The sequence below is a fragment of the Dendrobates tinctorius genome, unplaced genomic scaffold (assembly GCF_039654945.1).
Source record: "Dendrobates tinctorius isolate UK_male_01 unplaced genomic scaffold, ASM3965494v1 ptg000003l, whole genome shotgun sequence".
NCBI classification, from domain to species: domain Eukaryota; kingdom Metazoa; phylum Chordata; class Amphibia; order Anura; family Dendrobatidae; genus Dendrobates; species Dendrobates tinctorius.
Genome location: NW_027361671.1, coordinates 34,299,095 through 34,326,112, shown reverse-complemented (window position 1 = coordinate 34,326,112; position 27,018 = coordinate 34,299,095). Strand labels below are relative to the sequence as shown.

Below are 27,018 nucleotides of genomic sequence, written 5' to 3'. Positions count from 1 at the left end.
TCTTCTATGTGGGTGGAAAAACCTTTTCTCCTCCAGACGCAGAGAATGCCCCCTTGTGACTGTCACCTTTCTTGGTATAAAAAGATCCTCGGAGAGATATTTGTATTGTCCCCTTATATACTTATATATGGTTATTGGATCGCCCCTCAGTCGTCTTTTTTCTAGACTAAAAAATCCTAATTTTGCTAATCTCTCTGGGTATTGTAGTTCTCCCATCCCCTTTATCAAGTGTGTTGCCCTCCTTTGTACCCGCTCTAGTTCCATTATATATACATTAGTATTTCCATATAACCTGAGTTCTCCTATAACAATAAGTGCCCACTTTACATTTAATAATGTGCTGAGTCACCCCCCTGTGCAGCTGCCCTCTACACAGTATGATGCTCTCTTATACACAGTATAATGCCCCCTCACTGTAAATATACTGACCCCTTAATATTCCCCAAACTGTTGATTGCTCCTACACTGTATGATGGCCCCATCACTGTAATCTCCACACTGTAGGATGACCACCTAGATAGCCTCCATACAGTATAATGCACCAGATAGTCCTCAATATAGTATAATGCATTCCCCATGGGCAGACTCTATCTTGTATAATGCATTTCCCATAGGCAGACTCTATATACTATAATGCACTTCCCATAGGCAGACTATATAGTATAATGCACTCTCCATAGGCAGAGTCTATATAGTGTAATGCACTCCCCATAGGCACACTCTATATAGTATAATGCACTCCCCATAGGCAGACTCTATATAGCATAATGCACTCCCCATAGGCAGACTATATATAGTACAATGCACTCTCCATATGCAGACTCTATATAGTATAATGCACTCCCCACAGGCAGACTCTATATTGTATAATGCACCCCCCAAGGCAGACTCTATATTGTATAATGCACCCCCGATAGGCAGACTCTATATAGTATAATGCACCCCCTATAGGCAGACTCTATAGTATAATGCACCCCATAGGCAGACTCTATATAGTATAATGCACCCCCTATAGGCAGACTCTATAGTATAATGCACCCCATAGGCAGACTCTATAGTATAATGCAGTCCCCAAATGCAGACTCTATAGTATAATGCACCCCCCCAATAGGCAGACTCTATAGTTGTTGGAATATGTTTGGTACAACAACTTCATTCCTGTCTATGAGTGTTCAGTTGCTAGATTTGTATGCTGTTCATAAAGTTAGGACAAAAAACTCTCAGAGGCTCACACAGGGAGAGCATGTGACTGTATTTCCTGTTTTTCCTGTGTATGTCTATGAGTGAAGCAGCCTGCTGTAGATGCTGCACAGATAGACACACAAATGATTTACTCCTGATCTATTAAGCTTATCATATATTGTTCCTGATAGTTACTGAATAAAGAAGCTCTGTTGTCACATGCTTGGAGAGTATCGTGAGTAATGCTTTGCCAACTGGTTATGGGCCCAGAACCCCAGATTAACACAGCAACAGAAGCCAAGAGCAAAACCAGATCAGAGCAACAGAGATGTCCACTAGCAGCAAGCTTGTCAAGTTCTCAGTGCCAAGCCTCACTAACCAGTAACCAGAACTACCAGTCCTGGAAATTCAAGGTGAAGATGCTGCTCATAAGAGAAGGTATGTGGAAATATACTCAGGAACAAGTGCCTCATCCATTATCAGATGATAGACTAGAGAAGGATCAGAAAGCACAAAGCATGATCTCACTCAGTGTAGATGATATCCAGATTGTGCACATATGCAAGTGGGCAACTGCAAAGGAGATGTGGGATGAGTTACAGAAAGTACATGAAAGATCAAATCTCAGCAATAAGGTTTATCTCATGAGAAGGCTGTATCAGTCTAAGCTAAGTGATGGATAGCAGTAGGACTATATAAGAAACACCCTAGAGATTGTGGAGCATCTCAGTGGTATTAGAGAAGAAATTAAAGATTTTCATGTTGCTGCACTTCTATTAAGTGGTCTCCCAGAAAGTTATGACACACTCGTGACTGCACTAGATGCATGGCCAGATGATGAGCTGACACTAGAGTATGTTAAAGGCAAATTTGTGGATGAATTCAAGAGCATACGGTATAAGCAGCAGTAATGAATCCAGAGCAGAAACAGCATTAAAGACACAGGTTTTCCCTAAATATAAGAGCAATCTAAGAGGAACTCGTGAATATTAATATTAATATTTTGTCTGTAAAAAGCCTGGCCACCTTGAAGCAGACTGCGGAATTTGAAAAGCAAGAATGAGTCAGCTTAAAAAGCAGAACAGTCATCAAAGGGTTAAAACAGCTGTAAAGGAAGATTCTGCATGTGTTTAAGCTGCATTTAATGTAAGTACAAGCCCATCTACAAAGCATATATGATGTATAGATTCTGGTGCAAGCAGTCATATGGCAAATAACAAGGATTTCTTCACTGACCTTAATGAAAGCAAGCCAGAAAAGTTCATCTTAGCTAATGGTCACTATATGACTTCAGAAGGAGTAGGAGACGCTACTGTCCAGTTTCCTCAGCACAAAGCAGAAAGATCCCAGTAAAGAATGTTCTCTATGTTCCCAGCCTTGAAACCAATCTTCCGTCAGTAAAGAATCTCACACAAAAGGGGAATGTAGATACTTTTAAAGATAACAGCTGCATCATCTGAAAGAAGGGTCACACTCTTGCAGCAAGAAAAAACCAAGATGAACTTTATCAGCTAAAATGCAAAGAAAAAGTGTACATTGCTAGACAGGATCCAAATAAGAACTGTATCCATGTATGACACAGATGTCTTGGGCACAGAGACCCAGAAGCAGTAAGGAAGCTAGCTCAACTTGCAAATGGTATTGAAATCAACCAGTGTAGTCAAATGATGAAGTGCTCTAGCTGTCTTAAAGGGAAAATGTCCAGAAAATAATTTCCTAAAATAAACACCACTAGTTCTGCACAGCCACTGGATTTGAAACATACAGATGTATGCGGTCCAATGAGTGTTCAAACTCCAAGCAAGAAGAGATGTTTTCTCACATTTATTGATGACTACTCCAGATGTACAGTCACCTACCTGCTTCACAGTAAGGGTGAAGTTCCACAGAAGCTTGGAGAATATCTTGCTATAGTGTTTAACAAAGTTGGAAGAATGCCAAAAGCCCTCCGTGCAGATAATGGAACCGAATTTACAAGTGGTAAGGTGCAAAACCATTTTGAAAAAGGATGGAATCGTGTTCCAGACTACCATTCCATACAACCCAGAACAAAATGGCATTGCAGAGAGAAAGAACCATACTATCTGTGAAAGTGGAAGAAGTATGTTGTTTGATGTGAAACCTACCTACAACGTATTGGGGAAAAGCCATCATGACAGCTTGCTATCTTCAAAACCAGAGTGCCAGGTAAAGCCACAAATTAAACTCCATATGAGCTATGGAACTGCGAGAAGCCTAACCTGCAGCACTTCAGCAGATTTGGAAGCAAAACGTTTGTGTATGTTCCCAAAGAAAAACGTTCCAAGTGGGAATCACATGCAAAGCAAGGAGTCCTGGTGGGCCATAGCGAAACTCAAAAGGGATATAGAATCCTGCACCCAGAGACCAACACAGTAACAATCAGCAGAGATGTAGTAATTGATGAAAACTCTGTATCACTGAAATTCCATGAATTTACACTAGTTATTCAACCTAAGAAGCAAGAACAAGAATCTCAATCACCAAACCCAGATGCCGAAAAGGAAAACAATGAAGTATGGATAAACTCTGAAGCCACCAAGGAAGAAAAGTATGGTGAAGATTATGATGCTACATTTTACTCCAGTTGCAAAGCAAACCACATTCAGAACTTTAATGTCCATAGCTGCAGTTTAACAGATGACAGTGAGACATTTTGACATCAAAACAGCCTTCCTACATGGTGACATTGAAGACGAGTTGTATATGAGCCAGCCCGAGGGTTATATTAAAAAGGGTGAAGAGCACCTTGTTTGTTAAATGCAAAAATCTCTCTCTGGACTTAAGCAGTCGACAAGAGCTTGGAACTTGAAAATGAACAAAGTTTTGATGGATGAAGGATTTAAAAGATCTCAAGCTGATCCATGTGTGTCTATGAAAAATGTAGCGGAGCGGATGTATGTTCTCCTACATGTAGATGATGTAATCATGTGTCATCAAGATGAAAAACAAACTGCAAAGCTAGGTGAAATTCTCAACCAGCACTTTGAGACTTAGGACCTTGGAAATGTGACATATAATTTGGGAATCCAAATCCAGAGAGAGGAAGATGGGAGTTTTCTTCTCAAACAAAGTTATAAAATTTCTGCAGTACTAAACCAGTTTGGAGTGTCAGAAGCCAAAGGTGCGTTAACGCCAATTTATCCATCCTACTTATAGTTGGAAGGAGAAGATCTGCTACCCAGCAATGAGAGTTACAGACAAGTAGTGGGGGCGCTTCTGTACATAACAACTACAACTCATCCGGATATCACAGCCACAGTTGGAATTCTCTGCCAACGTGTAAGCAAGCCACGCCAAAGAGACTGGAATGCAATTAAGAGAATTCTTCAATATCTTAAGGAAACTTAAAGGCTAAATCTTAAGATATCTGCATCAGGAGATCCCACACTCAGATGCAGATTGGGCTGGAGATTCAAGTGATCGTTAATCAACAAGTGGTTACTTGTTCAAGTTAGGAGAAAATTCAATTTCTTGGTCCAGCAGAAAACAAGTGTCAGTCGCATTTTCTTCTACAGAAGCAGAATATATATCTGCTGCTTATGCAATTCAAGATGTAATTTGGTTGAAACAACTTTTGGAAGATTTTGGCAAGCCATTAGCTCAACCAACAGTTATCTATGAGGACAACTAAGGATGAATTAAACTTGCCAGCAGTGAGATTAGTGCAAGGGCTAAGCACATTGATGTAAAATATCACCACTTACGTGACTTAGTGGAACGTGGTGTACTCGAGGTTATTTATTGCGAGTCTGACAAGATAATAGCTGATGGTATGACAAAGCCATTATCAAGAGCCAAGTTTGTGGACTTCAGAACCACAATGGGACTAACAGGATAAGTAGTTGTTGAGTGGGGATATTGGAATCTGTTTGGTGCAACAACTCGATTCCTGTCTATGAGTGTTCAAGTTGCTAGATTTGTATGCTGTGCATAAAGTAAAAAAAAAAACTCCCAGAGGCTGACACAGGGAGAGCATGTGAAAAATTTTGTGATTCCGTGCGGTCGCCGCAAACATCAAATCGCTGCATGCGGATGCATCCGCATACAACGCATGTCCCTGCATGCCCAATGTTAAAGATAGGTACGCAGGGAAATGCAGCATGCATACAGAAGTAGGCGGCGCTTCAGAGAGGAAGAAAGGAGGAAGTAGGCAGCCATTCGCAGCCCTCCTGAACACAAGTGTGAACCTAGCTTTATGCAGACCAAATAGGCAGATTCTATTGAATAATGCACCCCCACAGGTAGACTCTATAGTATAATGCACCCTCCATAGGCAGACTCTATAGTATAATGCACCCCCCATAGGTAGACTCTGTATAGTATAAAGCTCCCCCATAAAAATAAAAACAATACTCACCTGAGTCTCCTCTCCTCTTCGTTCCTTCGCTGCTCCGGACAGCGGGCGTTGAGTAGTGACGTCATCGTGACCCCTTTCAGTGTCTGCTGCAGTGACTTCAGATGTTGAAAAGGGGATGACGCTTCCACTCTCATTAATGCGTTCAGCTGTATCTGCAGCCAGCCGATACAGTTGCACTTGCTATGAGGAGGGGGCGAAGGTCTGCTAGCACCAGGCCCCATTCCTGCTAAGGTGCCCCATAGCAGCCAGGTGGCAGTGCAGGGAGATCGATTCTCCCTGCTCTGCTGCAGAATGAAACCTGAATCATCGTGCTGTGCATGCCAATACAGTTACAGTAGCGTAGCTGCGGGTAGGCCTCCTTAGAGTGCAGGGCTCGGGCAATCGCCCCCTCTGCTCCCTGGTAGCTATGCTACTGCTTCCAACTCCCTCAAAAACATAAATGTTCAGCTGTCTGGAACACATGGGATTTAAAGAGAACCTGTTAGCACGAATTTGTAAAATAAAGACATGGCTGTAATGGCACTGTAATACAGATTGAATTGATACCTTTGTTGAAGAAATCCACTTTTTGGTTCTTCTTTAATCACCAATTGAAGTTTTCTATTAATTATATTTCGGTGCACAGGGGCCAGACTGTGTACTCGGTTCTCTCCTCCCTGTCTGTGATTCCCCACCCCCTCCACCTGCCTCTGGTCTTTGAATGACAGGTCATTGCTTTTTAGGTGATCTGCCTCCTCTATTTGCAATCTCCTCTTTGAGGAGGCATGTGAAAGCTTTGGATAATCACAGATGGGGAGGAGAAGACCCCGTGCACAATCCGGCCCCTGTGCACCAAAATCTAAGTAGCAGAAAACTTCAAATGTAATGATAGAAGAACAACAAAATGGATTTCTTCACTAAATATATCAATTTAATCTGTATTACAGCGCCATTACAGCCATGGCTTTAAATTACAAAATCATTCTGACAGTTTATTTTTATATATTTTCATATACTTTCTTGTAGTATTCCCATCCTCCAGCTTGTGTGTGTGTGTCTTTTTCTTAATTTTGGTACAGCTACTTGAAATATTGTAACGTAGAGAGAGGCCAGATTATGCATGTTGGTCTTCTCATTAGTATCTCCATCAAGTCGCATTCTATTAATGAGTTCCATCTTGACGAGTAACATTTATAGCTTTATATGCAATGCGTTATCTCTCGGCAGCAAACAAAATCTGATGGAGCTAATAAGTAAAAAGTAACAGCGAGTGATTCCATTATATCTCTTATTAACACATAATGGATCATGTTTACATGCCACCAGCAGCTATTACTCTGTTTGATATTCTCAGTTTCTGCAAATTGTATTTTTGGGGCTTTGATAATTAATATTGGCACTTTTTATTAGTTACATTTAGCCGAAGTAGCAGCACAAAATATAATTAAATCAGTAATTTGTAATAACTTGATAACGACAGTACTTCTGCTTTTAAAGAAGTACACTCAATTTTTTCAAGCAGTAGAAAAAAAGATTCTTACATAAATCGTGTGGAACAATTCTATTTTACTTATTTGGCCAATAAATGTTTGTAATATTTTTTTAAAAAGTATATTTAGCTGAAAATTAGATTAATAACACTTTTATCAGTACTGAATTTCTGTTATTAATTTTCCAAACCCCTTTACAGCTCTGTCAATCCATTCTCAGGCCCTATTCACATGGCATTTAGGCTGTGCATGCATGACTCTCCTGGGGGATTTGTCTAAATCAAATGGAACCGTCCCCCTACAGAGGGAAGTAATAATGCAAAAAGAATTGAAATGGACTCAGATATTTTAGTTTTTTTCCAGCTATGTGAATCTTTTCAGATGCATACAAATACATAGATGACATTCATGTGACGTCTGAAAAGGCAGACGCCATCCCAAAAAGAGCTCAAACTGTCCATTTGAAGTTCCATTTTGTAATTCCACTCTGTTACTACATTGGAGATTTGGTTTGAATCCTATTTTCAGGGGTTCAGAAGAAACCCTTACTAGAATCATATACTCACTGCATGTGAACAAGGCCTATATACCAGGATATTACATTTGTATTGGTCCAAAAAAAATCTCCCATAGATGATACTAGCTTTATCTTTCTAAAAAAAACTTTGGCAGCTTCCACACTTCTTTTAAGACATCCACTTTCTAAAATGTCTTTTTTTTCTCTGAAAAAATGTTAATGTTTCATGGAACAGAAGTGATTGAAAACTTTATGGAATATTTCCTTAAAGAAGCACTCCCATCAAAGTTCTTATCCCCTTAATATATTGGTATCACACTTGCAATTGCTCATTTTTCCTTTCCACCCAGTTAATTCTTCTCTTTTCTCTGCTCTATGTGGAAACAGGAAGTCTCTTTTCCCGACATGAGTCATCACCCTCTTCAATCCCTGACACAGCTGCTCTGCTGCTCCCCCCTGCAGGTACTTTGCAGTGATGACTCATGCAGGGAAAAAGGACTTCTTGTTTCTTCATAGAACTTAGAAGGATTCAGCTAGTCTTTTTTTAGGCACGTGATGTCAGGCCTAATGGAAAAGAAAAGAAGTAACTGAGTAGAAAGGCAAAATGAGCAAATGTTAGTACACAGAGCTATATAATATGATGATTGCAATATATTAATCCCTTCACGACCCAGCCTATTTTAACCTTAATGACTTGGCTGTTTTTTGCAATTCTGACCAGTGTCCCTTTATGAGGTAATAACTCAAGAATGTTTCAACTTATCCTACCGATTCTCAGACAGTTTTTTTGTGACATATTTGGCTTCATTTTAGAGGTATATTTTGGTCTATAATTTTTGCATTCAGTTGTGAAAAAATTGGAAATTTGGGGAAAATTTTGCAATTTTCAAAGTTGGAATTTTTATTCTGTTAAACCAGATGTGACACAAAATATAGTTCATAAATAACATTTCCAACATGTTTACTTTACATAAGCACAATTTTGAAAAAAAAAAATTTTGTTAGGAAGTTATAAGGGTTCAAAGTTTATCAGCAATTTCTGATTTTTCAGCAAAATTTACAAAACCATTTTTTTTAGTGACCACATCACATTTGAAGTCCCTTTGAGGGGCCTACATGATAGAAAACACCCAAAAGTGACACCATTCCCAAAACTGCACCCCTCAAGCTACTCAAAACTACATTCAAGAAGATTATTAACCCTTTAGGTGCTTCACAGGAACTAAAGCAACGTGGAAGGAAAAAATGGACATTTTAATTTTTCCAACAAAAATGTTCTTTAAGCCTCATTTTTTTCATTTTCACATGGGCAACAGGATAAAATGGATCCTAAAATTTGTTGGGCAATTTCTCCTGAGTACACTGATACCCCATATGTGATCATAAACCACTGTTTGGGCGTACGGCAGGGCTTGGAAGGGAAGGAGTGCCATTTGACTTCTTGAATAGAAAATTAGCTGCAATTGTTAGCGGACACCATGTCGCGTATGGAGAGCCCCTGTGTGCCTAAACATTGGCGCTCCCCCACAAGTGACCCCATTTTGGAAACTAGACCCCCCAAGGAACTTATCTAGATGCATAGTGAGCACTTTGAACCCCCAGGTGCTTCACAAATTGATCCGTAAGAATCAAAAAGTACTTTTTCTCTACAAAAATTTACTTTTAGCCTCAATTTTTTCATTTTCATATGGGTAACAGGATAAAATAGATCCTAAAATTTGTTGGGCAATTTCTCCTGAGTACACCGATACCTCGTGTGGTCATAAACCACTGTTTGGGCACACAGCAGGGCTCGGAAGGGAAGGAGAGCCATTTGATTTTTTGAATGGAAAATTAGCTCCAATCGTTAATGCACACCATGTCGCTTACAGAAAGTATGCAGTATATGTCAGGTTGGTGTGGTGTAGTGTACGTCAGGTTGGTGTGTGTGGTGTATACTACACCACACACGCACACCATCCTGACATACATCACACACCAACCTGACATACACTATGTGGTGTATGTCAGGTTGGTGTGGTGTAGTGTACGTCAGGTTGGTGTGTGTGGTTTAGTGTACATCAGGTTGTTGTGTGTGTGTGGTGTTGTGTATATCAGGCTGGTGTGGGTGAGTTCTGTAGGGTTATGTCAGGATGTGTTTAGTCCAGGGATGTGTGATGAATTCTGAAGCATTCATTCAAACACATTCCAGGTTTGTCAGGACACGTTTCACATTGGAAACGAGTTTCCTTTCTTATCTCCCTTTTAAAGCATATCTGGCACCTTTTTTTGCTCTCCCCTCACGTGGAAAATGTTGCCCTGGTACCATACGGGAAACTTGAGTTCCAGGAGTGCCACCTCCTGGAACTGAAGGAAGGTGTTGTTGGTCTGGCCTGCACATCTCGATAGCACTTATGAGTTATACAGTGCCATTTGTACGATTTGCACAGCCATTTTTTTTATACCACACCTTCGCCTTCCGCATGGCACTATAGGGCTGGAGAACTTGATCAGAAAGATCAACTCCCCCATGTGTTTGTTGTACCCCAGGGCACAGTTCAGTTTGTGGACCTGTGCTGGGGTACCTCTAACGGTGGTGGCCGTGGTGCCAGTACCATGGATTGTTGTCAAGAAAAAGACGTCCCTTTTGTCTTTGAGCTTTACCACAACCATGTTGCCGCTACATTGGGCTCTGCTCTCACCCTTTGGGAGAGGCTGCTCAATTAGTGACAAAGGGAGACCCCTCTGGTTTCTGCGCACAGTACCGCAAGCTGCGGTAGCTCTGGCAGAGAGGGATTGAAAGAGTGGGATGCTTGTATAAAAGTTATCAATGTACAGATGGTAACCTTTATCAAGCAGTGGGTGGACCAAATCCCACACTATTTTCCCACACACCCCCAGAGCAGGTGGGCATTCTGGGGGTTGGATCCTGCTATCCTTCCCTTGGTAAACTCTAAAGTTGTGAGTGTACCCTGAGGTACTCTCATACAGCTTATAGAGTTTTATCCCGTACCTCGCCCTCTTACTGGGCAGGTACTGACGGAATTGAAGCCTCCCTTTGAAGTGGATGAGGGATTCATCCACACAAATTTCCCTTTGGGGAATGTAGACTTCAGCAAACTTGTTGCTGAAGTGTTCGATGACCGGCCAAATTTAGAACAGTCTATCAAAATTTGGGTCATTGCAGGGAAGGCTGTCAGTATTGTCCCTAAAATGGAGAAACTTATGAATTGACTCAAAATATTTGTGAAACATAACAATGCCAAATGTTGGAGTTTGATATAAAATATCAGAACTCCAGTATTGGCGAATTTCTGGTTTCTTCACAATCCCCATGTGAAGAAGTAGTCTCCAATATTTCATTGTTTTTACTGAGTCAACGGGACTCCAAGTAGAAAATGATGAATTAGGGTTTTGGGCAAAAAATTGCAGGGCGTACAAGTTAGTTTGTTCCACCATAAGACTGACAATTGACTCAGAGAAATAGACTTTCAAAAAGTCTATTTCCCTGAGGTTGGCAGTCTCGAACTGGATTCCTGATTGGGGAACAAAATCAGGAATCCGTGGAGCAAAATTTTCAGGGATTGCGTGCCAGAAAGGGGCACTAGTGCTAGGTTGGGTGTGACTAGCACTAGGTTGGGGGTTACTCACACTTGGCGTGGGTCTTCTCCCTTGGCCTCCTGCTCTTCTTCCCTGGGCTCCGGATGATTTTTTGTCCTGCGACGTCTTCGTGGTAGCGCGTCTGTGTCACTGGAGGAGGAAGAGGGGGAGGAATAGAGAAAAGTGGGGTCCTCTCCCTCGCTATCAGTTTCGGAGGCAATAATGGCATATGCCTCCTCAGCTGAGTACACCCTTTGTGACTGGGATGACTGGGATGTGTGGAACAAGCGGGTCATTGTGTGTGGTGTGTGTGCGTGTGTAAAAAAAGCTAAACTTTATTATAGTGTGCGTGTGTATGTGCGAATGTTTGGTGAAACTTTCTACTGCAGGAGGGGGCTGTCAGGAGCAGGGGGGCAGGAGGGGGCTGTCAGGCGCAGGGGGCAGGAGGGGGCTGTAAGGTGCAAGGGGGTAGGAGGGGGCTGTCAGGCGCAGGGGGCAGGAGGGGGCTGAGGAGATGCAGGAGCCGACAGCAGCACTGTGAATCCTGGGGCAGCAGGTGATCACCGGGGCAGCAGGTGATCACTGGAGCAGGAGGGTGATCCCCAGGGCAAGGAGGTGATCATTGGGCGAAGGGGAGATCACCGAGGGCAGTAGGGGCTGTCAGGCACGGGGGGCAGGAGGGGGCTGAGGAGATGCAGGCAGCCGGCAGCAGCACTGTGAATCCTGGGGCAGCAGGTGATCACTGGGGCAGGGGGAGTGATTACCAGGGGCAGGAGGGGGCTGTCAGGCATGCGGGGGGCAGGAGGGGGCTGAGGAGATGCCGGCAGCAGCACTGTGATCACTGGGGCAACAGGTGATCACGGGGCAGGGGGGTGTTAGGGCTGGCGGAACGCACCAAATTATAAAATAATAGTAGGTGTGTTCGCAGCCCGGGGTCCACCGTGCAGAGGTGGTACACTGCTGCTAAGTAATGGCGGAAGAATAGAGCGGCGTAAAAACAGTCACACGTGGGTTACGTCACCCAATGTGAACAGGTGCGAACTCTGTTAATGCACAGAGTCGCACAACTGCTGAATGTAAATGCCGGAGCCTGTTTAGCTCACAGAGCCTGGCCAATAGAGCGCACAGTGTATGGCCACAGAACTCTACCCCAAGGACACGGGGTTAGAGTTCCTCTAGGCCCACTGATCGCGCGGCGTCGCTGCCGTGAGCACCACTATAGACGCTGGCTATGAAGTGGAGCACGTGCACTGAGGCGTGCGGAGTCCCTGGTGAGGACTGATGCCTGACTCAACCTCTGTCCTACCTACACCTAAGCCTGGGCGATCGCAGGCTAGGCTGCACAACATATGCGTACCAAGGGTAGGGGTTTCTTAATGAGTCATTCACCAGAGACATTCATACGTGCATACATCACTCACTCCACATAGTCTGTAAATACAGTCTATCCTAGCGCATGGCCGAGCAGCCATGCAAACCTTTTATAGCCGCGAGCATCCGGGACCTTCCTGGCTTCTCGGATGGGCCAATCCGAACACGAGCAGGACCTGAACACGTGACCCTCGATCTCCAATGGGAGATCACTCCTCGGGCATGCTCAGTGACCCGACATGAGGACTTTGTCCCTGGAGAATCTCGCTGCTGAACAGCATGCATTGTCGTAGCTGTGCCAGAGGTGGCAGCAGCAAGAAAACCCAAGGAGTTGGCCTGGGCAGAGCGCCGTGACCGACGAATCTGCTGAACAGGCTCCACTGCGGCCGAAGAAGAATGGGAGACCGCTGGGTGCAAGGCTCTGGATTCCTGCTGTGCAGTGGCAGGAACCCGACGCCTAACAGGGGGTGATTGCCGGGGCGGGGGGGAGGGAGCAGAGATTGGGGGGCTGGAATCAGATAGCGGGGGAGTGGAGGGCAGCAGAGGGGAGTACCGCATGGCAGGCGACGGCGGCAGTCAGGCGGCAGCAGGGCAGCAGGCAGGGACCTAGCTTTTCAGCTTCCACAGACAGGATGAGGCTGAAGAGCGAGGGCAGCCATAGTTCACTCTGTCCCTCCACATCTGATATCTGATGGGAGGGATAGCGTCACATGGACGCTAGCTCCAATCAGATCTGGTGGGATGACACAGAGGTCACCAGAGTGAATGTAGCCACGGGGGGGCAAAGCCACCCCCCTGGGGTCAAGTACAGGTTCTGGTGTACCTGCAGGTCGGGTGACATTTCAGTGACCCCGGCAACCTGACCCACAGGAACACAATCCTGCCATGACGCCTATGTGGCGTCACAGGTCGGGAAGGCACCATTTTTCATGATGCCTACATGGCGTCACAGGTCAGGAAGGGGTTAAGAGGATAAAAACTTTGATAGGAGGCGTTCTTTTAAGGTATGTTTTCTCTCTTGCTTATACAATAGAATTGTTACTTTTTAATGTTCGTCCTAGACTCTGAAATGTACATGCGATATAGATGCCTCTAATGAATACAGTACAGCGGCAACTATCATTGGGGTTGCAATTTTAAAAAGAAAGGATGTATATTTTACTGGATAGCATCGTGGGAAATGAGGTACAACAAAAGTGAGATGTGATTACCTGGCAGTAATTTAAAGGTCTCAGGCTGATACCATGAGTAATAACTGTTAAAGTTTCAAACGCGTAGGTTTTCAACTCTGGCTTTTATCTGTCTGGGAAGATATTCATCATTATGAAATAAAAAAAAGTTATGGAGTTTATCCAACTTCATTGTGGTGCATATCATGACTATTTCATGAATGCGGTCTTCGATAGATTGATGACAAAAGTAGACTCTTTTGGCTTTCTTTGGGCTATTATAACTCCATGAACACTATTTGTTGGGAACTCAAAACAACATATTTGAAAAAATTATATTTTTAAAATCTTTGGAGATATAGAAAAATTAAAACTTCAATCAGCGGTACAAGACCTGTTGGACTATACACAGATACACAGAACTTTAAAATGGTTATCCCACAGACAACTTTTACTAACTTAGATTATAAAAAATCTGTTTTCAATTGTAGTAATTTAAAAAGTAATGTTGTTGTCTAGATTGATATTACATTTGTGGCGCCTTCTGCTATTATTTTGAATGTTTCCGTCTAATATTGACAATTGACACAAATTGACAACGGTCACGGATGCTCAGTCTCACCACCCAGATCTTCTTGATCTTGTACATGGATAGTGGATTCATTATTTTAATATTGCAAACCATCCAATAAAAAAGAAAAAAAAAAATATAATTAGTAACCCCTTAGTTTTGCCACTAGGACTACTGTAGACTCATACTTCAGGAATAGTTTACAGAAGTTTCTTTTCAGAAGCAGGATTACAATGACAGGTAATAACGCTATACAATACTTATAAAACTGGATCCACCAATCAAAATAGGTGATGTCACAGCTGACTTTACCCTCTCTCCCTTCACAATGACCTTTTCTCGCTCTTTAGATGCTTCAATACAGACAGACATGGTCAGTATGTTCATTGTGGTAAATGTACATGTGGATTTCCTGAACCAGGAAGTTAGAGAGTAAAAAAATTCCCCAGTAGCCTGTGTGAAAATTGCAACACTTTTAATTATTGTTTTTCCTAAAGATTCTGCTATGTAAAATAAAAACATTCCAAATTTTTTTTAAAAATATACAGTTAACACAAAAGCCTGATTTTTATATAATCAGTCATATTCTGATAATGGCTTCACTTTTAAGGCCATTCTCATTTAGGATTATTGCTGGAGACAGGGTGGTAGGAGGCATGGATGTGACCTTGACCAAGTTATCTCACTTTTAATAGATTTACGTAGTTTGGTTTAATATTATTACATTTAGTGGCTATATTTTTTTCAGTAGCATTGTGTTCTAAAGAGTCTTACTATACTTGGGGTTTTAATGAAATATTTACTTGACTTTTGACACCTAAACCTCTTGGGTGTAGTTGAGTGGATCAATTCTTGGGATTCCGGTCCAACGTCCAGGTCAGTGGTACTTGGTGGCTAGATGGGTGGCCTGCAAATCTCTTATCTTCTGGTGTCCCTTGCGTGGCATTTGTTTTGTCAGGGCTGGCACGACATCATCTATGCATGATGTCACACAGATGACATTGCGTCACAGACACAGGAAGGGATTTGCTAGTCTCCAGCCTAGCCGCCAGGTAGCACTGAGTCGGACGCTGGATCGGGGGTCCTGTGAGTTGATCTGCACATCTCTAATCATGAGTTGCGTTCATTTCGTATGATTATGAGTTGGCCATAGAACCCTATCACCGCAGTAGATAACATTGAATAGATGAGCCACCCCCGTTCAGAGATCATTGAATGTGTGCCAGTTTACTTAGGCACATTTTCTGCTTTTCTCACAATCTAACATATAAACCTTCAGCTATCATAAGAAGCATGGAAAAATATCCAGAAATTCTGCTGACAAATCACTGTAAAATGCTAAAAGCAGTCAGCACAAAAGAATGAAAGCTGTAATAACAGCAAAGGGCAAACACACAGAATATTGAAAAATCTGATATTATATTTAGCTACTGAGGCTTTTATGTATTTTACTATTACAGAACCTGAAGCATTAAAATATACTCGAAACACTGCCTTACAGTTATTACATTCTCCAGGCTTTCAAGCAAGACTATTCACACTAAAACCATAAAAAGATTTTTAGGATAATTTCTGAACACTGGTGTCTCCTTAATCAGAAACTCGCTAGAGTAAGGCGAATCCTAATACATGGGATTTTTGCTATAATTTACACCCTTTTATGACATAAATGTTAAGAAATCTGTTGGGTGTTATTTAAACTCACCCATGGCCAGGGACCTGTATAAACAGTATTGAACTATTTTATGCTATAGAAAAGTCTCATACTTAGAACATGAAGCTCCTGCACTGAGCTCTAATGATTCCAGGGTGCTACGCATTTTAGACTAAAACTTTTTCCTTGCTCATTGATCAAAGTCCAAGTTTTAGTCTGAAACTCGTAGGATTTATTCCTACAATTTTGTAATACCTGGATTGCCTATTTTTAATCTATTTTGGAATAAAGCAGTTTACATATTTTATCTGGAAAATGGCTGGGTTATTCCTTTGCATTCTGTGACTCATCACATGAAAGCAGGAGTGGTGCTTATTCATGCCGAGGATCACTGGCTACTACAAACTGGGGAGCTGGATTGTTCTTTTTGTTTCTTTTGCATTCTCACTGCAGTTTGCAGTGTTTTTGATATGGGACAGTGCACATCTTAGTTTGTGGTGTGTCCTTTTATCTGGTGAATATGTGTAGAGGGTGTATGCATTTGTTCATATACAAGGTAAATGTATCTATGAGTGTATGCATCCATGTATGTGGTGAGTGCATGTATGAGTATGTCCTTGTGTGTCATGAATGTGGGTATGTAGTGTGCACCTGTGTATGTTGGGAGCATTTCTATGTGTGCATTCCTGTATTTTGGATACTAGGTACTGATGAACTGTATCTGTACATGGGAAGCACACTGAATCACATTGCAGTTTGTTCAATGTATTTACATCCAGCCACCACTGGAGCTTATAACGGCTGATAGGTGGGGGTGCTGAGTGTCATACCGGCACCGATCTGATATTGATTACCTATCCAAAGAATAGGTAATCGATATCTAATAACTGGACGCCTTAGTTAACCTTACCTATTCCTTAGTTCCTCAGCTTAATGTACTTCTCAAAATGCTAAGTGGGTTTTTTCCCCCATTGTAAAATATTTATTTTACTCACTCATATAGCGCCATTAATTCCACAGTGCTTTACATTATCACTGTCCCCTTTGGGGCACAAAATCTAAATTCCCTATCAGTATGTCTTTAGAGTGTGGGAGGAAATACAAGGAGAATATACAGACTCATTGCAGATGTTGTTCTTGGTGGGATTTGAACCCAGAACCCCAACGCTGCAATGCTAGCCACTGAGCCACCGTGCTGCCCTAAATAATTCAGTGCAACTTCAGCCCACATTTCATTAAGCCCCGGCAACCATTTTTTTTTCTTTTTAGAAAAGTTGTGACAGTACCCTAAAAATAAAAAAGTTGTATTTTTTTGCTTAACGTAGATGTACTGGAAAATGTGAGACATTTTACATTAGGAACCGTCCACGCAAAGTGACTTTTCAAAGCGAGTACAGGAACTTGTAGACATCTAGACCTAATAAAAATCGTACTTATTGTGTCCAAATTAGTTGCTGCTTTTGCCGGAAATTGTTCTTTATTAAAATATGCTCATAAGGTATACCAATGCTGGAAAAGATTTCGATTAAATTAGCTGGGGCTTCAAATTGGCTCTTCCTTTCATAGCTGTAATTGGAAGCTTATACTCACGTTCCACAGTGAGAGCAAGGGTTAATGGGAATCTTTCCTAAAACATTATTATCCAAAATAGGACTTATCAGAAGTGCTCCCTTTCTCCCTCTTTGTTCACCATCACAATGGACACTTTAAGGGTATGTGCACACATTGCGGATTCTGCTGCGGATTTTTCCACGTGGATTTTGCAAAATGTGCAGGTAAATCCGCAGGTCAAAACCTGCAGTTTTGCCCTGCGGTTTGAAACCTGATCATGGAGAAGATGTAAAACCGCTGCGGAATCCGCACAAAGAATCGACATGTTGCGGATTAGAAACAGCAGCAAATCCGCGTGGAAAATTCTGCAGCATGTGCACAGCTTTTTTTGTTTTTCATAGATTTTAATGGTACTGTACACTGCAGCAGTTTCTTCTGCGGATCCGCAGGGCCAAAACCGCTGCGGATCCGCAGCAGAATCCGCAGTGTGTGCACATACCCTAATGTTGTGAGTTCATTTTCCCCTTCACCATTGAGGTCTGATGAACTCTCTTCTGGTGAAGGAAGGTAGTGAAGCTGATTACCAAGTACCTGAGCAGAATGATGATGACTGGGTGACTGGAATTGCTGACTGGATATAAGGCAGCCAACGCCCTTCTGCCTTGTGGGTGATTTCTCTGAGGGATTCTAGGAGACCAGTCTGATTCCTCCTCTTCAAAAGCTAAGTTTTCTGCTCTGCTTTTTGCATTTGTGTTTTGGTTTTGTTTTGCCTTGTTTTTCTGGATTTCTGCCATTCCCTGCTGGGGTGAGCTGAATTCCTTTTTGCTCTGTCTTCAGAAGATACCTGAGTGCTGATATAGTCTTTTTGAAGCCTAGCGTCTTCAGGGCTTTTTTCCCTATCAGTCTGTTGGCTCTTGTTTTAATATGGTTTTGGCGGATTGCAGACAGCAGCTTTTCTATCCTGTCCTATTTAGTTAGCTTGGGCCCCATCATTTGCTCAGCCTATCGTTCTATCTGTGTGAGTGTTTTTTCATCTTGCTTCACCATCATTATATGTTGGGGGCTGCCTATTGCTTTGGGGTCTGCTCTGGGGCAGTTTAGATTTCCCTTTCTGTCTTTAAGCTATTTAGTTCTCTGGCTGTGATCAAGGGGTCTAGAGCACCGTAGGAACCCCCCACGGCTACTGCTAGTTGTTGTTGATAGGTTCAGGGGTCTGCAATCCGATAGCTGCCAACTTCTCCGGTTTTCTGGACTTAGCTGGTATTTCTGTTTTTGCCTCCTACGGTGACTCATTCATAACAGAATCACCCGCCATACCGCAGATCCTAGGGTACTCAATAGCAGGAAAGAATTGTAAAAAAAAAAAAAAAAAAGGATGGTTCATTAAGGCCTTGTATTGATTATCGTGCCCTCAACAAAATTACTATTAAATATCAGTATCCATTACCCCTGATTTCGGATCTATTCTCCAGAGTTAAAGGTGCTTGCTGGTTTACCAAGCTTGACCTCAGGGGGGCGTATAATCTTATCCGCATTAAGCATGGGGATGAATGGAAGACGGCGTTTAATACTCCGGAGGGACATTTTGAGTACCTGGTGATGCCTTTTGGGCTCACTAATGCCCCCTCTGTCTTCCAGTGCTTCATGAACGACATTTTCCGAGACTTTGTGGATAAATTTTTGATTATCTATCTGGATGATATTTTGATCTTCTCCAAGGATTGGGATTCTCATGTGGGGAACCGGGAACTGTTAGCCATGAAATGGGCATTTGCGGAGTGGAGACATTGGTTGGAGGGAGCTAAACATCAAGTCGTGGTCCTCACTGACCACAAGAATTTGATTTACCTGGAGTCGGCCAAACGCTTGAACCCTAGACAGGCTAGGTGGGCCTTGTTTTTTACATGTTTTGATTTTGTGGTCTCTTTTCTTCCTGGCACTAAGAATGTCAAGGCAGACGCCCTCTCTAGGAACTTCTTTGCTGATTCTCCTGTGGTGACCAAGCCTGCTACCATCTTAGGTGAAGGGGTAGTTCTTTCTGCCATCTCGCCCGATTTGAGACGTGCTCTGGAAGAGTTCCAGGATTACAAACCTGAGCATTGTCCTAGTGGAAAGTTGTATGTTCCTGACCAGTGGAAGAAGAGAGTGATGTCTGAAGTTCATTGCTCTGCATTGGCTGGTCATCCAGGTATTTTTGGTACTAGAGATCTGGTGAGTCGGTCTTTTTGGTGGCCCGCCTTGTCTCGTGATGTCAGGAATTTTGTGCAATCCTGTGGGACTTGCTCCCGGTCTAAACCTTGTTCTCGCTCTAGTGGGTTGTTGATGCCTTTGCCGGTCCCCAGGAGGCCATGGACCCATATTTCAATGGATTTCATCTCTGATATGCCTGTCTCTCAGAGAATGACTGTTATTTGGGTGATTTGTGATAGGTTCTCTAAGATGGTTCATCTTGTACCACTCCCTAAGTTGCCATCTTCCTCTGAGTTGGTGCCCCTGTTTTTGCAACAGGTGGTTCGCTTGCACGGGATTCCTGAGAACATTGTATCTGACAGAGGAGTTCAGTTTGTGTCTAAATTTTGGAGGACTTTCTGTTCCAAACTGGGAATTCAGTTGTCCTTCTCCTCTGCTTTTCACCCTCAGCCCAATGGGCAGACGGAGAGAACAAACCAGACCTTGGAGTTGTATTTGAGATGTTTTATTTCCGCTGATCAGGATGATTGGGTTTCATTTTTGCCCTTGGCCGAATTTGCTTTAAATAATAGAGCTAGTTCTGCCACTTTGATGTCACCTTTTTTTGTAACTTTGGGTTTCATCCTCGATTTTCTTCAGGGCAGGTGGAGCCTTCTGCCTGCCCAGGTGTTGACACTGTGGTGGAGAGAATGCATGAGATCTGGGACCAAGTGGTGGATAAGTTATCTCTCTTCCAGGAAAAGGCCCAGCGGTTTTCCAACCGACATAGGACCATTGGTCCCCAGTTTAAGGTTGGTGATATGGTTTGGTTATCATCAAAAAATATCGCTATGAAGGTGGCTTCTCCTAAGTTTAAGCCTAGATTTATTGGACCTTACAAGATTTTGGAGATTATTAATCCGGTCTCTTTTCGTTTGGCTCTTCCTGTCACATTTAAAATCCATAATGTGTTTCATAAGTCCTTGTTGAAGAGGTTTGTTGAACCAGTTGTTCCTGGGGTGGCACCTCCGGACCCTGTATTGGTGGAAGGTAACATGGAATATGAGATAGAGAAGATACTGGATTCCCATCTGGCTAGACGGAGACTCCAGTATTTGGTTAAGTGGAAGGGTTATGGTCAGGAGGATAATTCCTGGGTCTCTGCCTCTGATATTCATGCCAAAAGATTGGTGCGTGCCTTTCATCGGGCTCACCCTGATCGCCCTGGTGGCGTGGATGAGGGTTCGGTGACCCCTCCTCAAGGGGGAGGTACTGTTGTGAGTTCATTTTCCCCTTCACCATTGAGGTCTGATGAACTCCCTCTTCTGGTGAAGGAAGGTAGTGAGGCTGATTACCAAGCACCTGAGCAGAATGTTGATGACTGGGTGACTGGAGTTGCTGACTGGATAAAAGGCAGCCGATACCCTTCTGCCTTGCGGGTGATTTCTCTGAGGGATTCTAGGAGACCAGTCTGATTCCTGCTCTTCAAAAGCTAAGTTTTCTGCTCTGCTTTTGCATTTGTGTTTTGGTTTTGTTTTGCCTTGTTTTTCTGGATTTCTGCCATTCCCTGCTGGGGTGAGCTGAATTCCTTTTTGCTCTGTCTTCAGAAGATACCTGAGTGCTGATATAGTCTTTTTGAAGCCTAGCGTCTTCAGGGCTTTTTTCCCTATCAGTCTGTTGGCTCTTGTTTTAATAGGGTTTTGGCGGATTGCAGACAGCAGCTTTTCTATCCTGTCCTATTTAGTTAGCTTGGGCCCCATCATTTGCTCAGCCTATCTTTCTATCTGTGTGAGTGTTTTTTCATCTTGCTTCACCGTCGTTATATGTTGGGGGCTGCCTATTGATTTGATTGCTTTGGAGTCTGCTCTGGGGCAGTTTAGATTTCCCTTTCTGTCTTTAGGCTTTTTAGTTCTCCGGCTGTGATCGAGGGGTCTAGGGCACCGTAGGAACCCCCCACGGCTACTGCTAGTTGTTGTTGATAGGTTCAGGGGTCTGCAATCCGATAGCTGCCAACTTCTCCGGTTTTCTGGACTTAGCTGGTATTTCTGTTTTTGCCTCCTACGGTGACTCATTCATAACACCCTAAAGCACCGCTCTAGCCTTTTTTTTATTTCAGCGCTGGAGTGATGCCACTAATCTAAGTCCCCTGCCCCTAGTATTATAATCACCTGCTGCTGTCTTCTGTTCCTCCTGGCGCCACTCCAGTCCTGCACCGCCATCTTGTGACCACAACTTCTGACTGACCGGAAGTCAGAGGTAACAATCACAAGCTCTCAATGTTAGTCTATGAGAGCCTTGTTTTGGCCTCATACTGGCTCCCATAGACTTACACTGAGTTGTGACTTCCGGATCACACAACAAACAAACTGAAGTGATCAGGCGGGTCAAAAACTGCTGGAGACCGACCGGAGTTGTGCAGATAAAGGGTGAAAAGGGCGGCTGGTGAGTATATGACTAGAAGCAACAAGCTTAGTTTAGCAGTTTCACTCCAGAGTTTCACTAAAAAAACATTGGAGTTGTGAAATTGTCTGAAAGAGAACTGCCCCTTAAAGAGAATCTGTCACCAGATTTTGCTATGCAATCTGAGAGCACCATGATATATGGGAAGAGACCCTGATTGGACAATGCTTTGCTTTGGTACAATCTCAATGTTTTATCAGCAAGAGATTATCACTATAGGACAACTGGCCTTATGCATCCTAGTCCATCCTCACCCCCATCACTGATTAGCAGCTCTATCACTATACAATGTACACAGAAAGCTGTGGTGTGGGTGGGGTTATGCACAGCTCACCAAATTCTGATTCACTATGTCACTTACCCCATGTGCAGTGCACTGCACTAGCTTAGGTATCCATAGTAACGACCACTAACTAGCTGTCACCATATGAGTGATTGTAATCATGGATACCTAAACTAGTGAAATGCCCTGCACATGGGGTAAGCGACATGGTGATTCAGAAGAACTACACTATATTTCTAATTAGAGGTATTTGCTAATATTATTATTATGACACCTACTACATATTGAGATAGGATCTTGGAGATGGGAACACTCTTTTAAAGTAAGTACACCAACCTGACCGTATTTTAGAGATTTCTGTATTAATGTATGCAATTTGTAATGTGCAGTCTGTTGACAGATTGACAGACAGACTGTGGCAGCATCATCTCAACCATATATCATTAACTCTGAAATGTGACTGCACTTCAAAGAAAAACATAATTTAGTAGCCGCCAGTAACCAAGCCGCAAGGGAGACTAGTCTTACAGGCAGATCCCGGGCGGATTCTCCCCACCTGCTCCCCTTGACTGACAGGTCTCTAAATATACATACTTGCAGGGAAAGACCTGTCTCTCCAGGGCAGCGAGTAGGGACAGTCTACTGCGTGGCTCAGTCCCCACCGGCTGTTAAACTATGTTTTTCTCTGAAATGCCGCAGTGTTTCAGAGTTATACATATATGGCTGAAATCATGCAATCATGGTCTGACACATGCTGTCCGTGGATTGAGCAGCATGTATCAGCTGTCAGGTTACTTTTAAGTTTTACGCCTGATAATGGAGACTTCATAGTAGTATGACTGGTTTTGTGCACTTGTTGCCAGGTCCCGGGGTGTGACTACAATACCTGAGATCCAGATGTTAGGTGGAGTTGTTCTAACACTATAGTCCATGTCCAGGGTGTTCACAATACGTAGGCGTCATTCTTGGCTGCTTCTCTTGTTGGTATGCATCTCTTGTTGGGTCAGTACATTTACCAATATTGATTTTTTTTTTGTTTAGTGAAAACAATACAAGTCTAGGGTTCATGTCTCCGTGATGCATACAAATGTTGATAGTATCTCCGTGTTTAAAGACTTTCGATATTGTCATCACAAATCATAAGGAATGCAAAAAATTTAGATTATAAGATCATCAAATAGCTGTGTGTAAAAGGCATTGCTCCAGGACATTGAAATTGAAAATGTATTGCCATGACAAACCGTCTGTTAGGTGCACAATGATTCTGGCTGCTGTTCTGACTTCATGGTAGTATCAAATAATCTCCGTATAAAATGTCACATTTTGCACTTTCGAAGGATGAATGATTCATATTATCAGATAAATGGTGCTAACTGTTATGCCACCCAAAGTGTCCGTGTTACGCCACCCTACAGTATGACAAAAGCTATCTAAATGCAGCCTAAAATTTCTCATACACAGTACACGAGGATCAATGTTGAGGCTTGTGAGTGTATGTGAAGATCTTAGAGCAAACATAGAAGATTGATGCGAAAAAGCACATGGTCCATCTAATCTGCCATTATACTAAAAGAAATGGATATACGGCACTCAAAAATGGTGCTCGAGTAAGAGTTCCACTTCGTATAAATAATGTATAAAGTGCTCTGCACTCAAAATGCACATCACCTTAAGTAGATACTGCCTTTCACAGCGCCGCTAGACAGAAGCCTGTCCAGCTCTTGCAGTCCCGAGTTTGAAAAAGGCCCCTGTGGCATGGCTGAAAAGTTACAACATTTTTTTAGGGGGATTGCCTTAAAAATAAAGAAATATATTCCTTCAATTTTGAGTGCCAAGTACTTTATACATTACTGTCCTTATATTAGTTACTCTTTTAGGATAGACTTACTGTGCCTGTATCTCAGTCATTTTTACATTCACTTACTGTTAAGGTTCCAACTACATCTGCTGTAAGTTTGTTCCATGCATCTGATACTCTTTTCAGCCTCATTCACATGTCAGTGTGTCCGCTATGTGTGGTGACAGGTTTCACACATACCAGAGACACTGACACATGTAGACCTATTCAAGTGAATGGGTCCGTGCATGTCAGTTTGTTTCCAGGGATCGTGTGACCATTTGCAAAATATGCTGACGTGTCTGTTTTTTAGCAGCAGCACGGGCCACAAAACGCATTCACACGGATGATACACAGATGACATCCATGTGTCATTGGTGTGACACGTATTGGCGTCTGGGAAGCAATAGTACAGTTAGCGCTGTTCCCTGGCTCCGGGCACTGAGACCGCTCGCATTATTATCCCTGCTCTGCTGGTGATCAGCGCAAGCAGGGCAGAAAGTTGAGTTCTGCTAATAACAGTGAGAGCAGGCGGCGGCTGATGGGAGTATTCATCAGCCACCGCCTGCACTATAAATAAATAAAAAATGCAGCATGGGTTCTCCTGTATTTTTGATAATCACCCAGCCAAAACTGACAGCTGTGGGCTGCAATCCTCAGCTGTCAGCATTAGAAAGGCTGGTTATCAAAAATAGAGGGGGTCACCATGCTGTTTTTTAAATTATTTAAATAAATAAATAAAACGGCATGTAGCGGTGGCAAGTGGGGTAATATTTGTTGAGTTTATGTCACCTTTGTATTGTCAGGTGACTTCAAGCCCACAACTTAGTAATGGAGAGGCGCCTATAAGACATATATCTATTACTAATCCTGCAGTTGTATTGCAAATAACACACAGCACATATAAAGTCCTTTATTTGAAATCAAAACAAAGCACACTTTTCCTTTTTTATTTAAAAATAACAGTTATACTCACCTAACGCCTATTTTATTGAAGCCAACGTCGCCTGTAATAAAACAAGAATAAAAAAACTACAATATCCCTCACCTGTCCATCGTTCTGTCCCATGCTGTAATCCATGTCTGTGGATAAATAGTTTTCAACCTGGACGGTGCCAAGATGTGACGGTGCAGGATGAGAACCACAGATGATTGAGCTGCTGCGAGCGCAGCATCAATGAGCAGCGGTGACCTCATCGAGGTTACTGCGGTACACTGAGGCTGCGTTCCAAGCTGGACTGATCTGTGGTGACCTCAAAAAAGTCACTGAGTTTACCACAGTTCTGTTCAGTGAGTTCACCACAGATTTCTCATGGTGATCTGCGTATTTATTTATAGCACAATCGGTAGCTAATGAATACTTCTATCAGCCGCCACCTGCTCTCAATGTTATCAGTTGAATACAACTCTCATCATTCTCTCCTGTTTGTGCTGATCACAGCACGAGCAGGGGAGAATGATTCGAGCGGTCTTGAGCACCTGGCTCCAGGTTACAGCGCCAACTGTACCGCTGCTTCCCAGGCGCCGATACATGTGTTACTGATGCGGCGCACAGGCGGCACATGGTTGCCACATATGTGCCCCAAGTATTAAACATATGGACACTGATATCTCCGGTACTGTTTTTATCCAGTACTGGTATTATTATGACGTGTGAAACCAGCCTTAGTAATATTCTATTTTCTAACCTCTCCTCCAATTTAGTGTTTTTGCGTAATAATAAAAAAACTTATTAGGTCTCCCAAGGCTTATCTGACTATGAATTCAATGTTGGGTATTGAATGGAATGTACAAAAGAGGAATCCCCGCAATTCCTGGGAGGCAGCAATATTGAAGGAGGCAAAGTTTAGACACAGCAATCACAGATATTAAAAAAAAATCTTTATTTCTAAAATATTAAGAATATAATAAAAAAAGGGGAAGAATGGAAAAGGAGAGATGGTGAATAAAGTCTTATGCAGAAGTGACGTGTTTTGAACCTCGTGAATTATCATAGTCATAGTCCCATGTGGTGCGCGTCCGGAGAGTTTGAGTCCAAGCATATTTAATCTCCACCCACTGACCGCTGAAGCTTGTACTGAACAGTGTAAGATCTCAGCAGCAGTGAGGAGGGAAACTGAGGAGGTGTCAGTCAGGCTAAGTTGACAGAGATAACGTTAGACTGTATAATCTTTTATAAATGTTTTTCTGACATGGATTTTCAAAGCAAATATACCAGCTACATCAGGTCTAAGACATTTATTTAATATTGATAGTTTGTATTGTGACATCTTGTAATGGAGCAACTTTAAGGAATTGCTTAGAACAGGATTTTCGTATAGCTGAACTAATGATGTCAATGATGTGAGAGCGTGACCTGGCTCCTGAATTTTGCATGCACTTTTGATGTATGCATTGGATGCCATAGCAATGCTGATTTGTTTATTATGTTCCTTTCTCCTAGGAAAGATATTCTGCGGTTTCTGGATGCTGAGAGAGATGTATCTGTAGTTAAAAGCAGCTTCAAGCCAGGAGATGTTATTCATTATGTTCTGGATAGACGCCGTACTCTAAATATTTCACAGAATCTGCACAGTCTTTTGCCTGAAGTATCACCAATGAAGAGCCGCCGGTTTCAGACTTGTGCAGTCGTGGGTAATTCCGGAATCCTTCTCAACAGTGGATGTGGCAACGAGATTGACAGCCATGACTTTGTAATAAGGTGAGCCGCTGTCTGTTTCTGGAGATTATCACTTCATATGTATCATAGGCGCTTATCAGTCTCTGGTGCTTGACAACGATATATCAAAGTCACAAAATGAAAAGAGCCCGGTCTAGATGAAGTGATG

At 42.7% G+C, this 27,018-nt stretch overlaps 1 protein-coding gene across 1 annotated transcript in view; it reads left to right on the top strand.

The window, feature by feature from the left end:
* Positions 1 to 27,018, top strand: part of ST8SIA4 (ST8 alpha-N-acetyl-neuraminide alpha-2,8-sialyltransferase 4) — a 291,424-nt gene that overhangs the window by 85,836 nt on the left and 178,570 nt on the right. Inside the window, exon 3 of the mRNA XM_073545267.1 lies at positions 26,634 to 26,891. Within this exon, the coding sequence (XP_073401368.1) occupies positions 26,634 to 26,891 (258 nt within the window). The remainder of the gene's footprint in view (positions 1 to 26,633; positions 26,892 to 27,018) is intronic.